Here is a 22,164-nt window from a genome sequence, read left to right as displayed (position 1 = left end):
CTCTCCTTTCTGTGCAACCTCAGCAATTGCCCATTCACCGATTTCCCTCTAACAAAGCAAACAACATTTCCAGTACAAAAAAGATGTTTTCAGCCCAAGCCCAATGCCACATTACACGACAGCACCTGTTTCTATTTATGTGGCTTTAAAACAACAGAATCCCTGCAGCTGATCAACCAGGGAGCAACAGGACAATTTCCCCTCTCCTTCCCTCTGTATTTCCAGCAATTACAATTAGATGTAAGGCGGCGATCCGATAAAATTAATGGAGGTGAAAATGAGAGTACATTCCTCCCATTATGCCTTTCAGGGCTTCCTGAACACGATGTGCAGGATATAGGTCAAACCCACACGCTCCTTCCCCTCTCAAAACACCCCCCTAAGGCAAACCTCTGAACGCCGCTTATGCAGCAAAGCCCGTTCTGCACAGGAAAAGGGCACGGGATCGCTGCAGCTCCCAGCTCTGAGCAGCTCCCCTGCTTTGGGGCAAGGCTGGAAGCATTTCAGCCCACCCCACACCTTTAAGCACTCCCCACATCCTCAGCTTGGCCAAGACACGGGTCCAGCACCGCATTCCTGGTCCCTGCAGAGCGCTGACGTCACCCGGGAGCAGCGCTCACGGATGCCCAGGTACCTCAAACGCTGCTGCTGCCTGGAAACAGCCTCTCCCAGGCTATTTTTAACGTGCAGCTGCCCACAGAAAGGGACACAGGTGAGGATTTTGGAGCTTAGCAATGAGGGCTGCACTGCCAGGTTTCATTCCTCCCCCCCCTCAGCTCCTCCAAAGCCTCCACAACATTATTTCAGGAAGAAAAGGCAGATGCTGACATTCGGTGACTCATGAGACACTAAGCCTGTTCTTTCCAGCCTTATTTTTAGCTCATTAGATCTCCATGTTTAATTCCCATTACCAGAGCCTAAAGGGTAATTTGGAGGCAGTTCATGGGTTGTATGTGCTTTCAAAGCACCTAAAATGCTCCAAAACACCCTGTGATGCTGCAGTGCTTCCTCTCACCTTAGGCTTGAACGTCACATCATGCTGCTTTGGGTTGGGCTCTTTTCTGGGGTTTTTTTTCCCCTTAAGGACAGAATTCAAATAAACTGAGTCTTATTCCATTCCTTTATGGAGCAGCCATGGAGAAGGCAGTGCAGCCGGGACCATCCTGAGCCATGCCCTGCAGGAGCAGGCAGAAGAGCAGGGAAGCATTGCTGGGCAGCTCTTTTGGGGTTCTGTGGTCATGGAGGGGCCACTCTGCCCCCTGATTGCCATCTCCAAGCACACAAGGGGCGAACAAAACTCTATCCTGAGCTGGCAATTACAGAGAAAGGGAATTTCAAAGGTTCTTGCTGCTTAAACCTAAATCCCAGAATGGCTCAGGCTGGAAGGGACAGTGGGTCACCTGGTCCAACCTGTCTGCTCAAGCAGGGTCATCCCAGAGCACGTGGCACAGGCTCTTGTGAGCAATTACAGAGAGGAGAACTGGGAAGGAAAAGGCCCAAGTGAGAACTATAATCTCACCAATCTCTAAAGGATGTGCTTGCTTTCAGTTAAGTTATCCTGGGCTCAGTTCCCCTCTCCCTGCCTCTGACTTTGCAGCAGCCTTTTCAGTGGCACCTGGGGTCACACTTGCTCCTGCTGCCTTTCTCACCAACCAGCTCTGCAATGCATACAGCTCCTGAAAAAAATTCATTAAAAACCCAAATCACTCCCTGGTAAAATGCCCTAATCAGAACTAGCCCATTGTCTTCAGTCTTGGCCTCCAAGTCCTTCCTTTAATCACTTATCCTCCTTTTCCTCCTGCCTGCAGTTCTGTTTGATACCTTCCTTCCTTCTGTCCTCATTGGTATTCAGCTGGTGTGCAGAAATATGTTACTGCTCCAGGCAAGCAATTATAGCTGGGTCTCTGCTGGCTGGTCCTAGCAGCCCTCTTCACTTCTGCTCAGGGGGAGAGAAAATCAAGGCATTCATATTCTGCCCAGAGGCTCCATCAACTCCTGGCCTGCCGGTTTTCCAGGAGCAATACAGAGCTCTGCATATTTATGTTGATGTCAGGGTCTATTTAAGCAGGAACTGTTTCATCCTGTGTGTTTTTTCTTTGTTTAATGAGGTGCTAGAAAACACCAAAAACCATGAGAGAGAGGCTCTGGATGAGAGAAGCACTCTGGCAGATCTCAGCCTCTCCAGGAAGGAAAAAAGAGGAAGTTTTCAGTACCCCATGGCACCAGTGACATCCCCCCAAGGGAGGCATGAAGGACCTTCCTGCTCAAGCTCCAAAGGGCACCACCACAGAGCAACCTCCTGAGCTGCTGTTATTCAAAGCAGCACCTGCAGGACAAAACAGCAGCGGCACAAAACCTCTGAAGCTGCAGGTGCAGCTCAGAGCCTGAGGAGGGGCTGATTTCAGTGCTCACATTGCCATGCCTGCAGCCTGGAGGTGTGCAGTTATGTCAGAGGCTATGTGAGTCCACAGTGCTCCTCCACTTGCCACAAAGCCTGTGGGATGCAGCGTGCCACAGGAGCTGTTTGCAGCCTTCACCACAGAATTTCCATTAGCATCCTCAGTTTACCCTGTAACATGCAATTCCAGCAAATCCTCTGCACAAATACACCTCAAATTGCTCCAGAAGGTCAACTAGATAAATAATGGATGGCTTCCACCTTTGAACTGAAGCTGTGAATGGCCACAGTCCCAGAAAACAGCCAAAGGCACTTGCAGCAGCAGAATTTACTGCCTGCAAAATCTGCTGATAGGCAATATCCTGGATCCCCAGACCAACCCCAGGGACCACAGAATCTGACTGGCATTCTGAGGGAGCACTGCTCTGCAGAAATCACAGCCCCTTCGAAGCACAGGCAAGAGAAAAGGCTGCTTTCCATCAAAGAGAGACAGCGAGTGCTCTCCTGAATGCTGTTAATATTGACTTTACCTCCAAAGAATTCAGCTGTTTACCCTGCTGAATTATTCTGGGGAATGTAAACACTATATAGTATTCAACACAGCAAAAATCAATGCCATGTATTATTGAAGGGCTGGATAAGAGCACAATGGCCCTTGATAAGCATTCCTGGCGTGTCACCCACCGTGGGCTGTGCTGGTGGGGAGCACTCTGATAACAGCTGGAGGTTATCAGGGAACACAGCCAGGTAAGCCCTGCTACACAGAACACCAACCCAGCCACAGCAACTCTGCCAACTAAACAACCCCCAGTCCAGGCCTGCCAAAGGCAGCCTCAACCACAGATTGAAGCAGAAGCAAAGCACAAATGTATTTAGTGTGCAAGGCAGCTCTGAGCAGGCCTAGGGATGGTGTGTGCCCATTAACTCCATCCCAGCACACCACAGAGCAGGGTGACAGCCAGAAGTGACTTATCTACGTAAGAACTGCCATCAGAGTGACATCCCCAAGCATTTGTCTAACATCTCAGTGCTCACAGCACAGCACTACCTCTCCCCTCAGTAATTAGATCTCTTAACGAGCGGGTAGCGCTGCCTTTCTGCCCAGCCAGCACGTCCTGCTGTTTAACAATGATCAATGGCACAACCAGGACATGACACGGGACTTGATGCAGTTAAAAGGCAAAAATAACCCACGGGAGCACAGGCAGGACTCGCTGTGGAGAGCTGATGGGCCCTGCCAAACACTGACTCTTCCCTAAGAGCCTTCCCTTGCATTGTGCAAACCTCTGCAGTCGCCTCCGGGCACAATTTAAGCAAAACAGCAGCAAAGAACTGTCAAGAGGCAACATCTCGTCTCTTCTTTTAGCCAAGAGTCTACATTTGCAGAGCAGGGAAATCCCAAAATCGTGTTTGGATTAAAAACCCTCTGCAGGTTTGCGTTGGTTTGTGTCTAATTTCAAGACGTGGCAGCAAACTCCTGGCTTGTACCTCACCAAGTGACAAGTGTGATTGAACTGCAAACAGGAGGGAGCATAGCAGTCATGGCTGAGATTTGAGCTGGTTCTTTTCTGGTACCTCCTGTAGCTTTTGAGAAGTGCTCTTAGGGAAAGTTTAATCTCTGCCTTGAGAGGGGTTTCCAATCAGCATTTGCCAGAAGTCTCACTAATAAGAATATCTGGATTCATGATCAGAAATGAATAGCATGGGGAGGGGGACACAATGTCACCTGCTGCCTCGGTAGTCCTTTGACATCCAACAGCAGATTCTTTCAAAATTCACTTCTTTTAAAAGCAAGAGAGAAAAAATGCTAGATGACTGCATCTCCTACATTTCTGCACCACCACAGACTCCAGACCTGTGTGTATGTGACAGGAAGATTGCTTGTAATGCAGCCACTTGCTTTCCTTAAAATGTTCCATTAAAAAAAGGGTCAGGCTTCCCACCTTAAGTGCCCGTGAAATTAAGAATCAGTAGGTCACCCTTTTAACTTACACCTCATTCATTAGCACTCCCATTTCCCCAGCCACCTTTAACACAAAGGCATAATAAGTGACATCTGTGTTATTCTAAAAAAACAAAAGCTACTTAGAGAGCTATAAAAATTTTAGTAACAACCAGTCGTAAACAGCAAAGAAAGTAATAAAGTATTTAAATTATTAAAAAAGAAAGTTTCCAATAATTTAAGAAACCCAACAAAAATAACTAAAACGGAGTGTACTCAACATATTTTTATACTCCAAGACTTTTAAATTAAAGCAAAAAGTTAAAATAAAGTAACAAAATTAAATTTTAGTAGACACAGGGGTAACCTATTCAGTATTAAATAAAACCTCAATACCTGTGACAAATAATTATGTTATAGTAAGAGGGCAACTAACCAATCTAAAAAAGCATATTTTTACAAACCATCAAAATATAAACTTTGAAAACAGGTGAAGATTCATAAATGTTTGTATATACCCAACTCTCCAAAGGCACTGTTGGGTAAGAATTCATTAAAACAACTAAAAGCAAAGATCACATTTAAAAATAAAGAACATTATTTTAAAAGTAAAAGATCAACAATTTGTAAAACATACTAAGCTTAATATTAACAATTAGTAAAACCAAAATTAAAAATAAAATGTGGCTGCTCCTGCTGCAGCATTCCAGGGATGCTCCTGCAGCATTCCAGGGATGCTCCTGGCTCCACCCCAAGCACCATCACTGGGATACTGGGCTGGGTGTCAGCAATCAGCTGAGCTAACAGGAAACCAGGAGAAACCAGGGTGCCACAGAGCCCTGAGGAGGTCAGAGGCCAGGATGAGAAATGTTTGCCCATGGCAATGCCTCCCAATTCCTCACTAATGACACTGCTGCCTCTCTGATGGAAAGGATCAGAAAGACTGCCTAATGAACACAACTCATTACTGGAGGCCTCCTGGGCACGGGATGACAGGGTTGCAGACAAAAATTCATCCTAGCTCCCAGCAATGTGACAGACTGTGCATGTTTTGGCTCCAAATAATCATCCTGCTGGAGTTGCCAGTGTGCTGTGCTAAGGGAAGGCGTGTGAAAACGGCAAGTATTAAGAAAGAAGCCAGTTAATCCCATTACAAAGTTTGTTTTACTTCAAGAGGTCAATCCAAGCACTCTATAAGGCTCTTGTGACACCTAAATCAAATGCTGACAGTTCTTTCAGTACTGAGGAAGAGGGGGAGAGACAGGAGGTCTTGTACCAACACAGAAGTGAGGGAACAGGATCTCACAAATGCTGCTTGCTTCACTCTTTTGTGATTTTAAAAGCTTTGTGCTTACAAAAATTCTACATGTTCACTTATTTTGCCCTGCCCCACCCCCTAAAAATGAACTTCTCCAGCTCAGTTGGGGGACTCTACACTGTTGCACTGCTGTGATTTCAGTCCCAGCTCTCACATCACCTCACTGTCTCCTGCTGTAAGCATGTAGGATCACAGTGCCTCATTGTCCCACCTGCGAGCAGCCTCACGCCACGGGGGCTGCCACCTGCAGCTTCTAACACAGCAATGCCGAGGGCTAAGTGACACAAGCCACCACCCAGAGAGCTCAGGTGCAGCCAGGTACCTCCTGCAGCCCCCAGTGGCACAGCTGGATGTCACCCCAGCCTGCTGCGTGTCACCATCAGATGATGCTGATCAGAAACCTCTGCAGTCGCCTCCGGGCACAATGCAAGCAAAGCAGCAGTGAAGAACTGTCAAGAGGCAACATCTCCTGTCTTCTTTTAGCCAAGAGTCTACATTTGTAGAGAAGTCAGAGCCCTTCTCAGGGCCCTGCAGGGGACAGAGGGTGGCAGAAGCAGTGACCTGTCCGGGCGTGATGCGGTGTCACTGCTGGGAATGGCCAAAGCCATCCTGATTAATGAGGAGTGGGCAGCAGGGAGAGACCTGGGAATCTTCCACTGCATTTTCCAAAAGCTGCACATTTCCTATTCATCTTCCTCTGGTCAGACCTGCTTGAAGCTCTCTATTAATAAGGGACGGTCCAACACCTTCCATTAATCGCAGGATGGCTTTTGCCTTGACACTCCACATCTCTATTCCTTGGCCCTTTTCTCTCAGGGCTGCCTTTAAAAATCATAAATTAGACATTACTGCAGAGAAGCCTCTTTCTGAAGTGATGGGGAGAGCACTGACAGAAGCACTGCCCTTCAGAGACAGCTCTATTTAGTTAACTTCCGTATTTTTAATTACTGCCAATTTCCTGGGCTGTTTAATGAGAAAGGGCATGGCAGTTCCATTATCTTAGACTGACCTAGGGCTCTCCAGGGCACCCCAAACCAATGGCAACTGGTGTTCAGCAGGCTCATTTGGAGCACCTGGAAAAACCATGGGAGCAGAATGGAAGAAGAGATGCTCACTCAAGTTTCCAGGCCATGTGGATTAACTTTGGAATAATTCAGAGATTAATAAATAGCAGGATTATACTTAGACCACAAGGATTTCATTGAATAAGGTGCATGAATCAAACTGACAATGTCCATAAACCATCCTGCCTTTCAGTTAAAGGATAAAATCCCACACAGCCAATAGCAAAGTAAACAAAAAATGGTCACACTGAACCAGCAAATCCCACAAAACAAGAATATTATGGAAGAGAGGCACTCAAGAAGCTTGGTTCTTCAAGCACAGAAGCTAAATCTATATTTTGGTATTTCCAATGAGACCATGTGAGCAAGCTGCATCAAGGTGAGAAAACTGTCAGCAGGAAAACCACAATGTCTCATTTGAAAAGGAATAAAGTTGGAGCACAAATCATGACTAAAGCTTCAGAAGTGACCAGCACTCCTTGAGTAGTACAACACAACTGTTTCTTAGAAGAGCTGAACACCTAAACGTAACAACCCTATCCTACACAGCCTGAGTCAGGTCTGAGTGAGGAGTGAAACCAAAGCTGGCTATTCCAGATACGTCAGTGTGCCTACTTTAATGCAAGCACAATTTATACAAGAAGGGATGCCCGTGGATTTCCCTCTGTGAGATCCCCTCGGTGTAAGGAGGACATGGTGTAAGGAACACATGCACCTGCTGGAGGGAGTCCAGAGGAGGCCATGAAGATGCTCAGAGGGATGAAACACCTCAGCTGTGGGGACATGCTGAGAGAGCTGAGAGTGTTCAGCCTGAAGAGGTGATCAGATGGCTCTGGTGGAACCTTAGAGCCCCTTCCAGTGCCTAAAGGGGCTCAGAGAGAGCTGGAGAGGGTCTTTGGACAAGGGTCTGGAGTGACAGGACAAATGGGAATAGCTACAAACTGACATAGGGCAGGGTAAGATTAGATGTGATGTAGAAATTCTTCCCTGTGAGGGTAGTGAGGCCCTGGAACATGATGTCCACAGAAGTTGTGGAACACATCCCTGGAAGTGTTCAAGGCCAGGTTGGACAGGGCTTGGAGCAACCTGGCATAGTGTAAAGTATGTGGGTTGGAATCCATGATCTTTAAAGTCCCTTCCAAGCCAAACCACTCCATGATTCTACAAATGCTGTGATAACGTGGACTGAAGTGGGAGCCTCTTTCCTGGTGCACTTCTCAAGCAGAGCACATCTGCTTTTGGCAGAGTGAAAACACAGCAGAAAGCAGTTGCGTGTCAAAGCAACGCCGCACTCGGGGTGAATATTCCGCCGCAGGCTTGGGCTTAATCATCTGCTTCCCCAGCAGCACGTAGGTTTCCCTAGGGATTAAATAAGGCAATGCAATACTCTGTTGGCTGGCTATGGGGAAAGCTACTCAGCACTGGCAGGAACTTAATGCCAGCACTGAGCTCCTTAGTGCAAAGTAAGGGTGGGAAAGAAGGGGACAGAGCGAGCAGGGACCGGCGGCTCCCCGGTTGCCAGGTAGCTTCGAGTTACAGGCATGCCTCATTTGCCTGAGCAAACACACCCTGCAGCACTATATTTACAGAACACGGCCTTTGCTTCCCATTCCTTTGGGAGAGATAAAAATACTGAGAATTCCTCCTCTGGGAACTCAGCAACAGTTGTCCTGGTGTTGTTGCTGTTGTCCCTGAAACGTGGCTGTGCTTGCGAACCGTGCTGGAGTCTGCACTCGTCTGTGCCACCACTGCTTGCTCCAGCATTATGTTCTGGGGTAGCTCCTCTCCCATTTGCTTCACTAATCCCAGTGATTCCTGAATATCAAGATGACAGCTTGGAGTTACCCCTGTAAAGGTGGTCTGGTCCCAGACCAACAGCATTGCAAGTTTCGGAGCAAACTCCTAACAGAATTCACTTTGCTCTCTTAGCGGTCTGACATGCAAACTGCAATTAGCAGAGAAAATTGCACCCTGCATCTGAATCCAAGGGAAGGAAAGGAAAGAAATGGCTTCTCTCAGGGAAGAAAGAATCAGAATTATGCACTGCCTGAGCAATATGAATTATTAAACAGAGATATTTTGGGGAAACAGATACTTGTCAAGAGCCCACAGTACGTGGTGCTGCTGGGGGGATCCTTCACTAGAGGAGGTTTGGAGAAGGGAATACCACGCAGGACTAGAACAGAAACATCACTTAATAAGGTGGCATTTGTACATTTGTTTAGTTTGAGTTGTTTTCCAGCAGCAAGCCCAGGGAAACACAGAACGCTGTCAGTGCACTGTGTATGCATTAGCTGCCCTCCACACCAGCCAACAGCCAAGCACACAGCTCATCTTCACAAGGCTGGCAGGCACTGACTAAAACCCACAGAGCACCTACAAACTAACCAGTGTTCACATGAAGGGAGGAAGATGAGACTTCTCAAAGGGCTGTGATGTCCCCAGGCCTCCCAAGTGGAGAACAGGCACTGGTGTCCATTACCTGACCTCCCAAGGAATGAGCAGGGATTGCCCTCTTCTCCTGGCAGCCAAAAGCTGTCATTCCAGAGGTGTTAGTCATAGGCTTGCAAGCACAGGCATGAAAGACTGTTAAAATAAAACTCTTGATACCACAGAAACTAATAGGTTTGTTACTGAAATTTAGAGCAGGTGTGAGGAGCAAGGATCTTCACCAATTTGACACCTGTTTTGGGCAGCACTTTCTTCAGAACACACAGCTCCCCCCTACAGGTGTTTAGGAGGTAAGAGAGGGGTGTTTGCTATCCTTGGGCAGACACAGAGAAGGTGTGGGTGAGCAGCACGTCTATTTTCAACAGTAGCATCATAACAACTTGATAACAAACCATCTGATTCCAAGTTCCAAACAAACTGGCCATCTGTGTAAAGCACTTTGATAAAACTGGCCTCTTAACAGGTACAGCACACAGAAAGTGCATTTGTGGCAGGATGGAACAGGCCTACAGGCCTGAGGAGACATGTCCAGGGCTTTAGGCAGCCCTCTGAAAAGCCCAGCACAGTGACATTTACAAATCTCTGCTAATGTGTAATTTCCAAAGGCCACCAAGCTTACAAATTTTTTTTGTATGACACCAACAACCCAACAACGATGTGCCACTGACAAAACAGGACAGACAAAAGCTGGGAGTCAGGAACTCTCACAGCAACTGGAACAAGGCTCATAAACACCTCATTACAGCCCACTCCCTGCCAGACTGGGAAAGGGGACACCAGTTATGCGTGGCAGCAACCAGAACTGGAGTAGCAACACTGGCACGGATCAAAAGCTTCAAGGGCGGAGGAAAGAGAACTCTTTCAAACTCTTCAACAGGACCTTTTGACAGAGGCTGCTTTTCCTCTTGGTTCCAACCTGTCCTGGGTTGTAGGATTTGCCACCACCCTGACACACAGGGAGTCAGCTCTTGTTGTGACTCTGGCAGTGGTTTTTTTTGTTTGTTTGTACTACTGCATTTGTATTTTAATTTTCCTAGTAAAGAACTGTTATTCCTGCTCCCATATATTTTCCTGAGAGCCTCTTAATTTCAAAACTATAATAATTCAGAGGGAGGGGGTTTACATTTTCCATTTCAAGGGAGGCTCCAACCTTCCTTAGCAGACCCCTGGCTTTTCAAACCAAGACACAACCCTACCCCAACTGAAGGCTCTGGCAATGTGTCCCTCCCAGAGGCAGGCAGAGGCATTAGTCAGCCTCCCCAGAGCAGCTCTGGCTACGGAAGATGTAAGCAGTGATTCTGGAGCCAGGGAATCATCCTAGGCTCTGGCAGTGGTGACTAACTGGACTGCAGGGCTGCAGAATGTCACTGAGCAAACAAGTTAAAACAGGAATGAGCTTCAGGGACAAGGCAGCATGGAGGAGATGCACAGGGGATGCTTCCAGAGGATGCTCCCACACTAGCTCTGGATACAGAGCCCAACTCCCAGCCTCCAGCCAGCTTGGGGCACTGCCCCTCCCTGCCATTAAAATACACTGACAAACATCATCAGCGTGACTCTGGGCCCAGCTATGTCAAAACAGACATTTCTTGGCCACGGGAAGGTTTCTAACAACCCTGCCACCCCTCCAAAAAACCCAGGATGTTAACTAGAATCGTGTCTTCAACACTTCTCCCTGCCTCACCACAGGAATATTCCAGGCTAAGTAATTGCTCACGACTGTGTGTGGTTGCTAATTTCTGGGTATATGGAAGGGAGATATTCTCAAATGAAAGAATACAGCTTTTAAGGCTTCAGAACAATGAAAGGCAGGGCAGGGCGGCTGCCTGAAGTGCAGAAACTAAAAGCTTTTTCCTTCAGAACAAGAGTAGAATCGAGTAATTGTCGTTTCCAGGGAGATGAGGAACTTCAGGGATCAGAGCTCAATCTGCAGTTAAATGGATTGGAAACAACTCCTTACCAGCTGCTGAAAAAACATGGATAGAATCACACAGGAAAATCAGAGAGAGCTTTTTTTTCCTGGCACTGTGCACATGCCTTCACATTTAGGAATGATGGACTGATTATTTAGAAGATCCAGGTAAAATATTCATGAATGTTAAGGGAGAAGTATTTGCTGTGCTAGCCCTTTCCTCATCTATCTCCCTCCCATTCACCTCCCTTCACAGCAAAACCTGACAGGTATTTCAGCTTTCAAAAGACAAACATAAAATTCCCTCCCCCGCTCCCTAAGTGCAACTCTAAGCAGACCAGGGATGTGAAAAACACCTAAAATAAGATCTTAAAACACTCTTTACAAGCTGGGCAGCCCCCTGCCTTTCCCCAGAGATGTTTCATAGGTGCCAAAACACAAGAAGCTTGAGTTTCAACGGGATGCCAGATTCTGAGCTTCTCTTGTGTAAAAAAAGCAAACCCCAGGAGCTGCACAGGATTCTCCAAAATCACCAATACCTTTGTGAGTGCTGTAGAGGGCTGCAAATGTCACCACGAAGAAGGTGGTGGAATATTTTCCAGCGTTAACCAGATGAAAGGCCCGTTTGTTATCGCGGTAACGGCGCAGGCACTGGATGAATCGCAACCAAGCAGGGATGCACTGGACAACTGCTCTCACTCCGTAGGAGTAGCTGTTACAAATCTGATTATCTGCAAGAAAAACAGGAGTTGAAGCTGTTAAGGCAAAGAGTTAGTAAGTTTAAGAACTGCTGTTGTCTTCCTGTCTGCAATATCACTTTATGGCAGTGATTCCCCACCAACAGCTGGTACTGAGGCACACAAACAGCAAGAAGCCCAAAGTAGCTCAATATTCCATCCTGGAGGTGTTCAGGTGATGTGATATCAATAACACATCCAGACAGATCACCATCTAACTCCCTCATCCTGCCAGTATAACCAACATGCTAGATTAGAAATTATCTATTTTTAAATGTGCTCAGCGCTGTTGGCGGGACTGTGAATAATCAAATTAAGGATGGAATTACAAAAGGCCTTTGACATTGGATTTTTGTGCATAAATGGGAGAGCACTTAGAAACTCTGCAGGACAGCTCTAAAAGGCTACTTTGCCAAAGATGTCCTTGACCTGTTTTCCTTGTGCATTGTAATAGGAAAAAAACACATTTCAGTATGGGATTGGGTTTAGCGTTTTTCACTTTGTTTTTTAAAAAGTAAAGCCAAGGTACAGTCTGGTTTCAAAAACTGAGATGAGAAGCAACCACACCACAATGCCATTGTGTCCCCTCCTCCCTGTTTGAAGGCCTTCTTTTTATTAAGGCAATGACCAGGAAACCCTCAGCTTTTCCTGGAACTCCCTAAGAGCTCCATACTCTTCTGCTGTCTCAGCACATCTAAACCAAACACCCTGCTGCCTAACATTAATTTGTTTCTTATTCATACTAAGGGAGATACATTATTAGCTGATATTTATCCCAAACCACTTTGCTATCATTCCACAGCTCAGATTGGAAGAGGACAAATTGTTATGCACACAGTTGCTTTATGTATTTTAATTTTATTTTTAATAAGTAAATATTTAGCTGCTCGCAACGGTGTCTTTTAAAATGAAGGGAAAGATCAGACAGATTGGAAGAACAAAGTGAACACTGATGCTTATTGAAGCATACAGCAAATTCTCTCAGCAAGTGTCAAAACCATCAGACAATATGATTTGCCAGCAGTCACTGCTTAAAATGGAAAGTCAACAGTGAGGAGACAGGTACTGTTTTGCCACTGGGAAGGCCAAAGTCAAAATTCACATTCCAGCTCTGTGCTCCTTCTGGCTAGAAAATAAGGGAAGACAGAGCATGGACAACCCTGGCAGAGCAGCATCAACTCAAATCAAGTAAGAGGTGGCACCAAGGAGCTCCTCCATCCTCTCTTGCTTCAGAATGGAGCCCGTAAGAACCAGGCTACAGCACAGACAGCTGTGCTCAACAAGCTCAGGATCCTCATGATGAGCAACAGGAAGAGGCTAAAGGCAAATACATGGTTAAACTACTATGAAATAAATCAACAATGCCAGAAAAATGGATTTCTCTTTCCAATCAGGAGTGCTGTGTCTAAAATCTTTGATGGATATAGACATTGGGCCAAATAACTGGATTAGGAAATGAACACTGATGTGAAATTCCAATTCTCTGGATGGAAGTAAGAAAGAGGAGAATCTCTCTAATGTCACGTTTCCAAGAAATGCCAATTATTTCGCTTTCCTGTGCTATTAATAACCTTCTTTAAAACAATTAGGAAGTTGCCTGGCTCAGTGTTTCTCAGGTCATTTTGACCCCATTCCCAGGGGTCATCAGCATTACTCTACCTGTATCTGCCAGAAGTCCAGCATTGTCCTCCCACTGAACCTCAAAGCTGTAGAAGCAGATCATGTATTCCAAATCCATAAGTATCACGACCAGGCTGTTGAGCTGATCAGCCAGCCAGAAATCTGCGAAGCCTACCTTGTGGAAGGGAGCAGTGAATACTCGAAACTGTCAGGAAAAACAAAGCAGGAATAATTCATGGCTGTGTCAAAGGCATCCAAATGCAGTGGCAGGACATCACAGAACTGAACAAATATGGAAATAACAGAAATGCTTGAAGATTTATTGCTGACCTTTTGCTCCTGCTGACAAAAAAGGATAACTGTCTCCTCACTTTCAGTACAAAGAACATTCCTGCTTTCCTCCTCCTGTATGCATCTATTCCTGTGCCCCCCCAGCCTTTTGTTTTTTACTGGCAGAACAGCCCAGTCTTCTCTAGCCAAGCTCTTTCCCAGAAAATCCCAGAGTTCTACACAGCTCCATTTCTCTCATTGCCTCTCACTTTGATCAGCACTTTCTTTCAGGCACTTACACAGTGTCCACTGACATCTTCCACGTTTACCTTCCCCCTCACACTTGGGTTTAGACTCTCAGCACAGCCATTAGTCTGGTCATGCCTTGGCTTACTTAACACAAGTTGTTCTTTGGTGTTAGAAGTTGTGACAGTGAGGATTCTTACTGGGTCTGCCAATGCCTCCAGCAGGGAAAGGGTGAAAGAAAAGGCAGAGGAAATCCTATTGCCTGTCATCTGGACTCCCCCTCAATGCCAGTCCACTTTCCCTCTAAGCCTGAAGAGCAGTTTTGCTCCTTCCAAAGCAGACAGTTTTCTGCTCCATTACCTTTGATTACCCCTCTCCCTACCCAGTTAGTTGTAGTTACTAATGGCCAATTTCTCACAGAGAAGGCACCAGCACCATCCGGTCATTCTGGGATTTATGAACCTTTAAATTAATGAAAGCACAGGCTAACACTGATCTTTTATACTGCTCTCCTTATTAACCTGAAGGGTGCACAGCTGCAGAAAGCCAGGAAAGGACTGACACATCCCCATCAGCCTGTAATGCAGATTTAAGGCTCTGCTCTTAAAATTTCAAAGCCAAATAGGGGATTAAAAGTTAGTGGCATAAAGCAGATATGGATCTTGACCCAGAAAGCTCTGTGCTCATGTTGGATGGCACCTATTCCCAAGGGTCAAACAAGGCCAGCCTTTAGGGAGGGCTGTCTTCAAAGGTGCCCAGCTGCAGGACAGAGGTCAAAAACCACACCAGCCTTCCCTTACAAAAGCTCTTTCCTCTCTTCTCCCAATACTCCCTGATACTGTCTTTATCTCTTTTATCATAGACCATTGTTTTGTCCATGAACAAAGACTAGCTAAGCAAATGAAATGTGAAAATAGCTTTACAGACAGATCTCCCTGGAAAAAAAAAAAGAAAGAAAAGAAAAAGAAAACATGAAATAATAATACTCTTGTAATTTAATTTAGGGAAAATACTTCAGCACTGCCAGGTATCGTATTTGCAGGGACTCCCATGGCAGAGAGGAATGATAAATCTGATGCCATGTTCTCAGAAGGCTAATTTATTACTTTATTATATTATATTAAAGAATACTATACTATACTAAAGAATACAGAAAGAACACTTAATGCTAAAAAGCTAATAATGAAACTTGTGACTCTTTCCAGAGTCCCAACACAGCTTGGCCCTGACTGGCCAAAGAGTGAAAACAGCTCACAGCAGAATCCAGCGAAACAATCACCTGTGGGTAAACAATCTCCAAACACATTCCACATGAGCACAACACAGGAGAAGCAAATGAGATAGGAATTGTTTTCCTTTTCTCTGAGGCTTCTCATCTTCCCAGGAGAAAAATCCTGGGCTAAGGGATTTTTTCAGAGAATGTGAATGCTACAGCCAGGTGACAGCATAAAACTTTTAAGAGAGTGGAAGTTTTCCACCTACAGGTTATAGCTGAGGAGGAGTCAACAGATAGATCCATGACATATCTGGCACTGGCATCTGAGTCAACCCTCCTCCAGAGCCTGAGCTGCCATCTGAACCCTCCCAATGCCATGTGCCAGGCACTGTGGCTTCTGCCTGCTGCCCCAATTCCAGTGGAGGTACCACAGCCAGCTCCTTGCCTCCCAGCTGAGAAGTGTCTGTAACATCCTCCAGATAAAGATAAAACCACAAAACACCAGAGCTGCACCTCAGTTTCAATAACCAGTTGCACTTCTCCATCAACAATTCCACAGCCTGAGCACAGACTTCCTGGTGCTGATCCCTGCACTTTTAATTGGTGCTGAGATGCCAGATATCTGAGCTGAGCTGAACACTTGCTAGCTTTTCACCTCTCAGAGACAGGCTCCATGCACTGGTGTGGCCACTGAGCTCCTGCAGAGAGCCTGGGCATGGGGACATTCCCTGGGCTTGGATCCAATTCCTCCCTGTGAGCTGCTGTCCCCAGCCCACACAAGGGCACTCAGGGGCTTCTCATCTGGCAGCAAAGGCACAAAGAATGCTCACCTAAGCACTCAGGCAAGAAAGAAGAGCCTGGCAGGGAAATTAGACTTTACTACAGGCTAAATCACTTTTTTCACTCAGAGGAAGATCAATTCTGATGTTTTGCCATCCCTCAGGGATTAGCACAAGAGATCCCACCCTCAACCAGCACTTGATGTCAGTCACAGAGGGAGGAAGGAAGCCTTTTAGATCCATGAGGAAATGCTACAACACACTCAAGCATGCCCCTGATTTGTTCCCAGAAAAACTGAAAGTGCCAGTAATGCTCTGCTATACCTGGTATGTCAGTTTTGGCTGGAAATGAAACATATGAAGCACGTGAAGAAAAATGCTCACCAAACATAATTTTGTGTGAGCAGAACTGTTCTAAGACTTGCACTATTTAAACCTCCTTTCACCCAGAGAGCTGCTGGCAGCTGCATGGAGAAATAAAATACATCCAGCTGGTCAAATACACACAATAAAAGCTGCTCTTTATGTGGTCTGGCCATTTCTTTCCCCTTCCTCCTTCCACATAATGCACACAAGTACCGTGTCATCTCCCACCATTAAGGTGATCTTGCATTTTGATGAAGCTTTTTTCCCCTAGGAGACCTTGGGATGAACTGGCCTCTGCACACTTAAGGTACTCAATGAACCTTATGGATGGATCCCTTCCAACTTGAGATTCTCCATGGTTCAGGTTTGGTGAAGAGAGACTGTTTACAAGGGCATTTAGTGACAGGACAAGGGGGAATGGCTTGAAACTGATAGAGTGTAGGTTTAGATTAGCTACAACGAAGAAATTCTTCCCTGCAGTGGTGGTCAGGCCCTGGCACAGGTTACCCAGAGAAGCTGTGGCTGCCCCATCCCTGGAAGTGTCCAAGGCCAGGTTGGACAGGGCTTGGAGCAGCCTGAGATCATGGAAAATGTCCCTGCCTGTGGCAGAGGGGTTGGAACTCAATGATCTTTAAGGTCCCTTCCAACTCAGGATATTCCAAGATCCTACAACTCTGTCTCAGACTGCAGCACAGTCTGGAGATCACTGGGACAGGCCAGGAGCTGCAAACAGCCTAACAGCTCTGTGGAGACTGAGAACCTTACCCTGGCAAGATATTAAGGTAAATTAGCAGAGATATTGCTCATGGTTAAAGCACATCCAGTGCTTCCCCTCGCACCAGGGGACAGCAGTCAGACTAATGAGGCTTGGGACTAAAGGTACCTCTGTGAGGGATGGCTGAGTGCTGGAAGGCACAAAGGAAGAAGCTGGCATAGCAGCAAGCCAGCAAATCAAATAACAGAGGTGAGCTCACAGAGGTTAATTCACTGTGTGTATACCTGCACGCACGTCTTCAGAGCATGATGCTGTGTCTCACCTTTGCCGTGTTCCAGATACAGTTAATTGTTTTAATTGGCATTGAAATGATTCTATGAAGAAAACCAGCCAGCCAAACGCTCTTCTGCCCAAAGCTCTCAGAGAAGTGCTAGCAAGAAGAAGGTGTCAGGGGAACCAGCTTGATTAAAGCCAATTTAAAAGGGTGCACAGGGTGGGGAAGAGCATGTGAAACAGCCATTTGGGAAGAAACTCATGAGTCACCCAGCAAGTCAGAAAACTGTTCTTTCAGAGCTCCCACCTATAACTGGAACACTGAAGTAGCACACATATTGACATTGAATTTACCAGACTTATCTTACAGGAAAATAAAGAGCTCGGTCTCAAACAAAGAGTTTAAGAGCGCAAACAGAAAAAACCCCACCCATGAACATAATTTTATAGGCAGTAACTTTTCCAAAGGTGAACCCTCTCAACGTTGGCACTACCCCAGTTTGGGCTGAGGAGCATCCATGCAGCCTTGCCTTAGAGCACTGGATCCCTAATCAACCTGTTTCACTAGGTTAAGGAATAAACAAGCAAGACATCCAAGGGCTTCCATACATGCAAAAGTTTGTAAGCAGCTGTCTACAGGAAGGTTAACAAGTCAACTGGTAGAGGAAGCAGAATATGCTCCTGCAAACCCATCCTCAAAAACTATCTGCAGTCAACACCTGATCAGGTCTGCTCTATAAATCAGTGGCATAAGCATCCCCCAGCACCCCTCTTTCCTGAGGGTTAGTGACACCTGTATACACTTCACAGCTACTGCTCAGCCATAGCATTTAAACAAACAATTACTTATTTCAACCAGCTTTGACACTTACCAATAGTTTGAGCAGCCAAAAACGGGACTTGTAATACAAGGTTTTGGTAGGGTTGATGAGAAAAAGCAACATGAAGCCGTACAGGATGAGTGGGTTCACCTGCATGGGGATGTAGGTGAATTGACCATATATACATGCCAGCAGGCTCAGGCACCACAAAACACCCAGGAAACCAGCGATCTGCAGGGGAAAAGAAACAACAAACAGACACTTAATGAAAACACAGCCCTGAAACCAGTAATCTGCAGGGAAAAAACCCAAACAAACAGACACCTAATGAAAACACAGCCCCGAAACCTGCAATGTGTTCTCATTAGAAGAAAAGGGAGAGCAGTGCTCAATCCTGTAATCTAATCAGACTTCAGCAACTTCCTCTTCTAATTGTATTAGGAGTCCTTGCCAGGAAATGTTGCAGGATTTATCCTGCTGATCCTCAGCATGGCTCAGCCACTCTAAAATCCCTCCTGTTCACCTCAAAGAGATGTTGATGGGACAAGTTGCTGCGGGGGTTGAGCTCGAAGATGAGGACGTGGTTGACTCCAGCCTGTCTCCAGCCATAGGTGTTGATACCCAGGAGAAAGAGGAATTCTATCAGGAGAAAGCCACCTCGATAGATTCTCACCAGTGGCCACACATTTGGTCCATCTATAAAAGCCACACCTGGCAAAGACAAAAAAAAAAAAAAAAAAAGGATTTTAGGGATAACAGAGGTCGTGTCACAAAGCAAGGCTTTATCCTGGATCTCAGATGTTTGGCTGCACCCTGAGAAAACAGGGTACACGTGTACACAACTGCATGTTCCAGCAAGTGGAGGACTTTTTGCCTAGCCTGCCAGAGGATTTAGGAGTATTCTGGGGAAAATTCCCTTTCCAGCTCTTGTAATCGAGTCATTAGCAGCCTCCCTGCCTCACACTGCAGGCACTAGGGACAGCACCAGCATAAATCTGACTGGAGGCACTTAAATATTCTGCTTTAATAGAGATGAAATCCCAACAGACAGATACACAAACACTTCAGCTCCCCACAAAACCAAGAGGAACCATTTACGGCATTTAAAACAATGCTAAACCCGCCTAATCACCGGACTCAGTACAATGGTAATGCAATACATATTCATGGCCAGAATTACAACACCCAGCCCCACCCAAACAGAAATCCCAGCACAAGGCAGCAGGGCTGGAAAGCCTGTTGCTTCTTTTGTTCAGTTTGCAGGGGTTTGGAAACAAATATGCTTCATTTCAAACAATGAACAGCCTTATACAGCAGCAGCCTTCTCCAGCATAAACCTCTTTGCAAAGGACTGGTCACTAGGCACAGGTTTGATAAGAAAAGCATAAATAAAATACAGTTATTAAATCCTCAGTTTTAGTTTCATTGAGAGTTTCTCACCCACGTGCTTTCCAAGAGGGGTAAAAGAAAGAACCTGCACTTTACAGAACTGAGGCTACGAATTTATTCCCACTGGACTGCCTAAATTACAGCCCCAAGTTTTTCAAACTTTTTCTCAAAAAGAGAAAGCAAATCCATAGGGAATTTCATGTGTTCAGCATCTACATTTTATATTACATAACTTCCAGAGAAAAAGCCATGCATTAAAAAATTACTTCAGAATTGCTGCTTTATATTTAAAACTTTAGACTCTTGGATTCAGGCAAAACAGAGTCAACTTTTGGACAGAAGTTACACACCCTTCAAAAAAGCTGAAAGAAATTACATGTCTTAAATGTGAAATTAAGTCTTAAATGCGGAATTGCAAAGAAAGATTTTCAAATTTTTACCTGAAAACCAAAGGAAATTACAAAATGGGTAAGGTTGGAAGGAACCACAATGGGTCATCTGGTCAAAACTCCAAACAGGGCAGAGTAGCCCCAAAAATACTGACTAAGAAGTGAAAATATCCCTGGTGACAAGTCTAATGGCAGCCTAATTCTCAAACAAGAGCAGGACCACTGTAAAGGCTTGAGATTTTGCAGGAAACCTTGCAGGTTTCTGGTTAACAAAACAAATGCACATTTCTGTGAAATTCCAACCTCACACACTAGCTTGGCACCTAGGGAAGCCCATACTGAAACAGTGAAGCCCCAGAATTTGTCCTCTTTAGGGTGATACCCTCCTGGGATCCACTTGTAGCTTTGCAGCCTTTCACAGACCCCAAGGGTGAAGAACTCATCTCTGTAAAATGCTGCTGCTGTACATTTCAAATCAGGCAGTACAGCACTGGGTTACTGGCAGAAGCCATGTTCTGATGCTGTTTCACAAATTCTCCACACAGAACACTAAAATCCTGTCTTAGCTGATCAAATCACACAAACAGTTTGGCAAAAGCAGCTGAAAGGTTAACAAAGTATGGGCCAATTAAAAACACCCACTTTGCACTTGGAATCCAGGTTTTTGCCCAATATCTGCAGTAATGTTCAGCTATCAGATCATGCCTGCTGATACAACACAGCTATTACCCACACTGGGTTAGTAACACCTGCTCTAGAGATCTAATCATTTTTATGAATTCCTTCTCACAACTGCCTCACTTTTTCATTCTTAGCACCGAGAAGGAAAGCAAACACAACCGGCTTCAATCATTTTGCATCTCACACAGAGATCAAACGTTTAAGTAACAGAAATTATGAATAAAGAACAGTTTCTACACATTAAACAGTGCCTTCATGCAGATGGGTCAACTTCATGCCTCTACCACGGGAAGACCAAACAGGAAGCTCTGCAAATAGCTCCTCAAACAGAGGCATTTTATCCCAAGAGATGGCTGGATCCAATTACAGAAACATCCGATTAAAAATTCTTTTAAGTCATAAAAACACAGACATGGGCTTTCCCTAATGCAAGAGCTCCTAAGTTGATTTGTTAAGCCTTTTCCTTTGTACTGCTTAAGCAAGTTACAACACTCCAGAAATCACACACACAATTAGTAAAGCCGCTTGTGATTAAGCTCTGTGTCTGGATCTGCAGTACTACTCTAATCAGGGGCCAAACTCAGAAGGCACAAAGCAGAATAAAGCCAGGGCCTGAGAGATGCACCCATTAATTGTAGCTTTTAAACATCCTTGCCAACTACTGCCAATAAGAAAAAGTCAATTAATTCCATTAGCAGACTCCAGGTATTGAAATTCTAGGAATTTCCAAATGAGTTCCTGATTTCCATCCCAAGTGGCATTTGGTCACATGGCTCTGTGTCTGGTGGTCTTTTCTTTAGGGAGTCAACACCATGCAAAGCTCAAGTTCTAACAGCATCTGTCTCAAGGTGGGCATGGGCTGTGTGTTCCCAGAATGATAACCTGTTTTTACACGTAGATGTTGCACCCTCAGAATATCCCTCCAAAAATAAGGAGGACACCAGAAGAAAAGGATTTTTGTCTTCAACGTTGACATATACAACATGAGAAAAACCACAACCTACTGCTGAGCAGAACTTGTAGTTCACACCAATGTGATATGGCTCTGATTTAACCCAGAACATCCAGGTCCAGGCCCTCCCTAAGTGAGGAGACCAGGCATGGCAGGACACCTACCTGAAAGTATGACAGTGACGTTCAGTGCAATGAACAGCCCGCAGAACAATCCAACCCTGAATGTAGTCCAGGCTGGTACAGGCTGTGAACAAAGCCACAGCAGAATTAAGGTGAGGTAAACAGGTTATCAGCACAGTCAGATTAGTTTGCAGAGTCAACTTAAAATCACAAACACAAGCTCCTGACCCCTGATTGCACTCTTGCTTTTGAAATGAGGTTTTTTTAAACTGAAAATGCTGTGTAATATTCTTGCCATGTTGAAACAGAGCTGGGAGTCTCAGTGGCCCCTGAAAAATATTCCAGACCACACAAACACTAAGCATATTGCTTATATTAGTACAAATTTCCTTTTAGCATTTATCTCCTCCCTTCATTACCTTGTCTGCATGCATTAGGAGCAGTAACCTATTTCCAAACCTTCCGGAACTAAAGCAGATTATCTGGCCCTGCCCCATGCACGC

The 22,164-nt window shown here is 45.5% G+C and overlaps 1 protein-coding gene across 1 annotated transcript in view; it reads right to left on the bottom strand.

Annotated features, from left to right (window-relative positions):
* XPR1 (xenotropic and polytropic retrovirus receptor 1) overlaps nt 1–22,164 on the bottom strand; it is a 112,776-nt gene that overhangs the window by 9,969 nt on the left and 80,643 nt on the right. Inside the window, exons 7-11 of the mRNA XM_041478944.1 lie at nt 21,704–21,785; nt 18,652–18,839; nt 18,180–18,359; nt 13,482–13,647; nt 11,625–11,816 (exon numbers count right to left, since the gene is read on the bottom strand). Coding sequence (XP_041334878.1) covers nt 11,625–11,816; nt 13,482–13,647; nt 18,180–18,359; nt 18,652–18,839; nt 21,704–21,785 — 808 coding nt within the window. The remainder of the gene's footprint in view (nt 1–11,624; nt 11,817–13,481; nt 13,648–18,179; nt 18,360–18,651; nt 18,840–21,703; nt 21,786–22,164) is intronic.

This window comes from Pyrgilauda ruficollis, unplaced genomic scaffold (genome assembly GCF_017590135.1).
Source record: "Pyrgilauda ruficollis isolate IOZ18807 unplaced genomic scaffold, ASM1759013v1 scaffold47, whole genome shotgun sequence".
In the NCBI taxonomy this organism is placed as follows: domain Eukaryota; kingdom Metazoa; phylum Chordata; class Aves; order Passeriformes; family Passeridae; genus Pyrgilauda; species Pyrgilauda ruficollis.
This window is presented reverse-complemented; position numbering and strand designations above follow the sequence as displayed.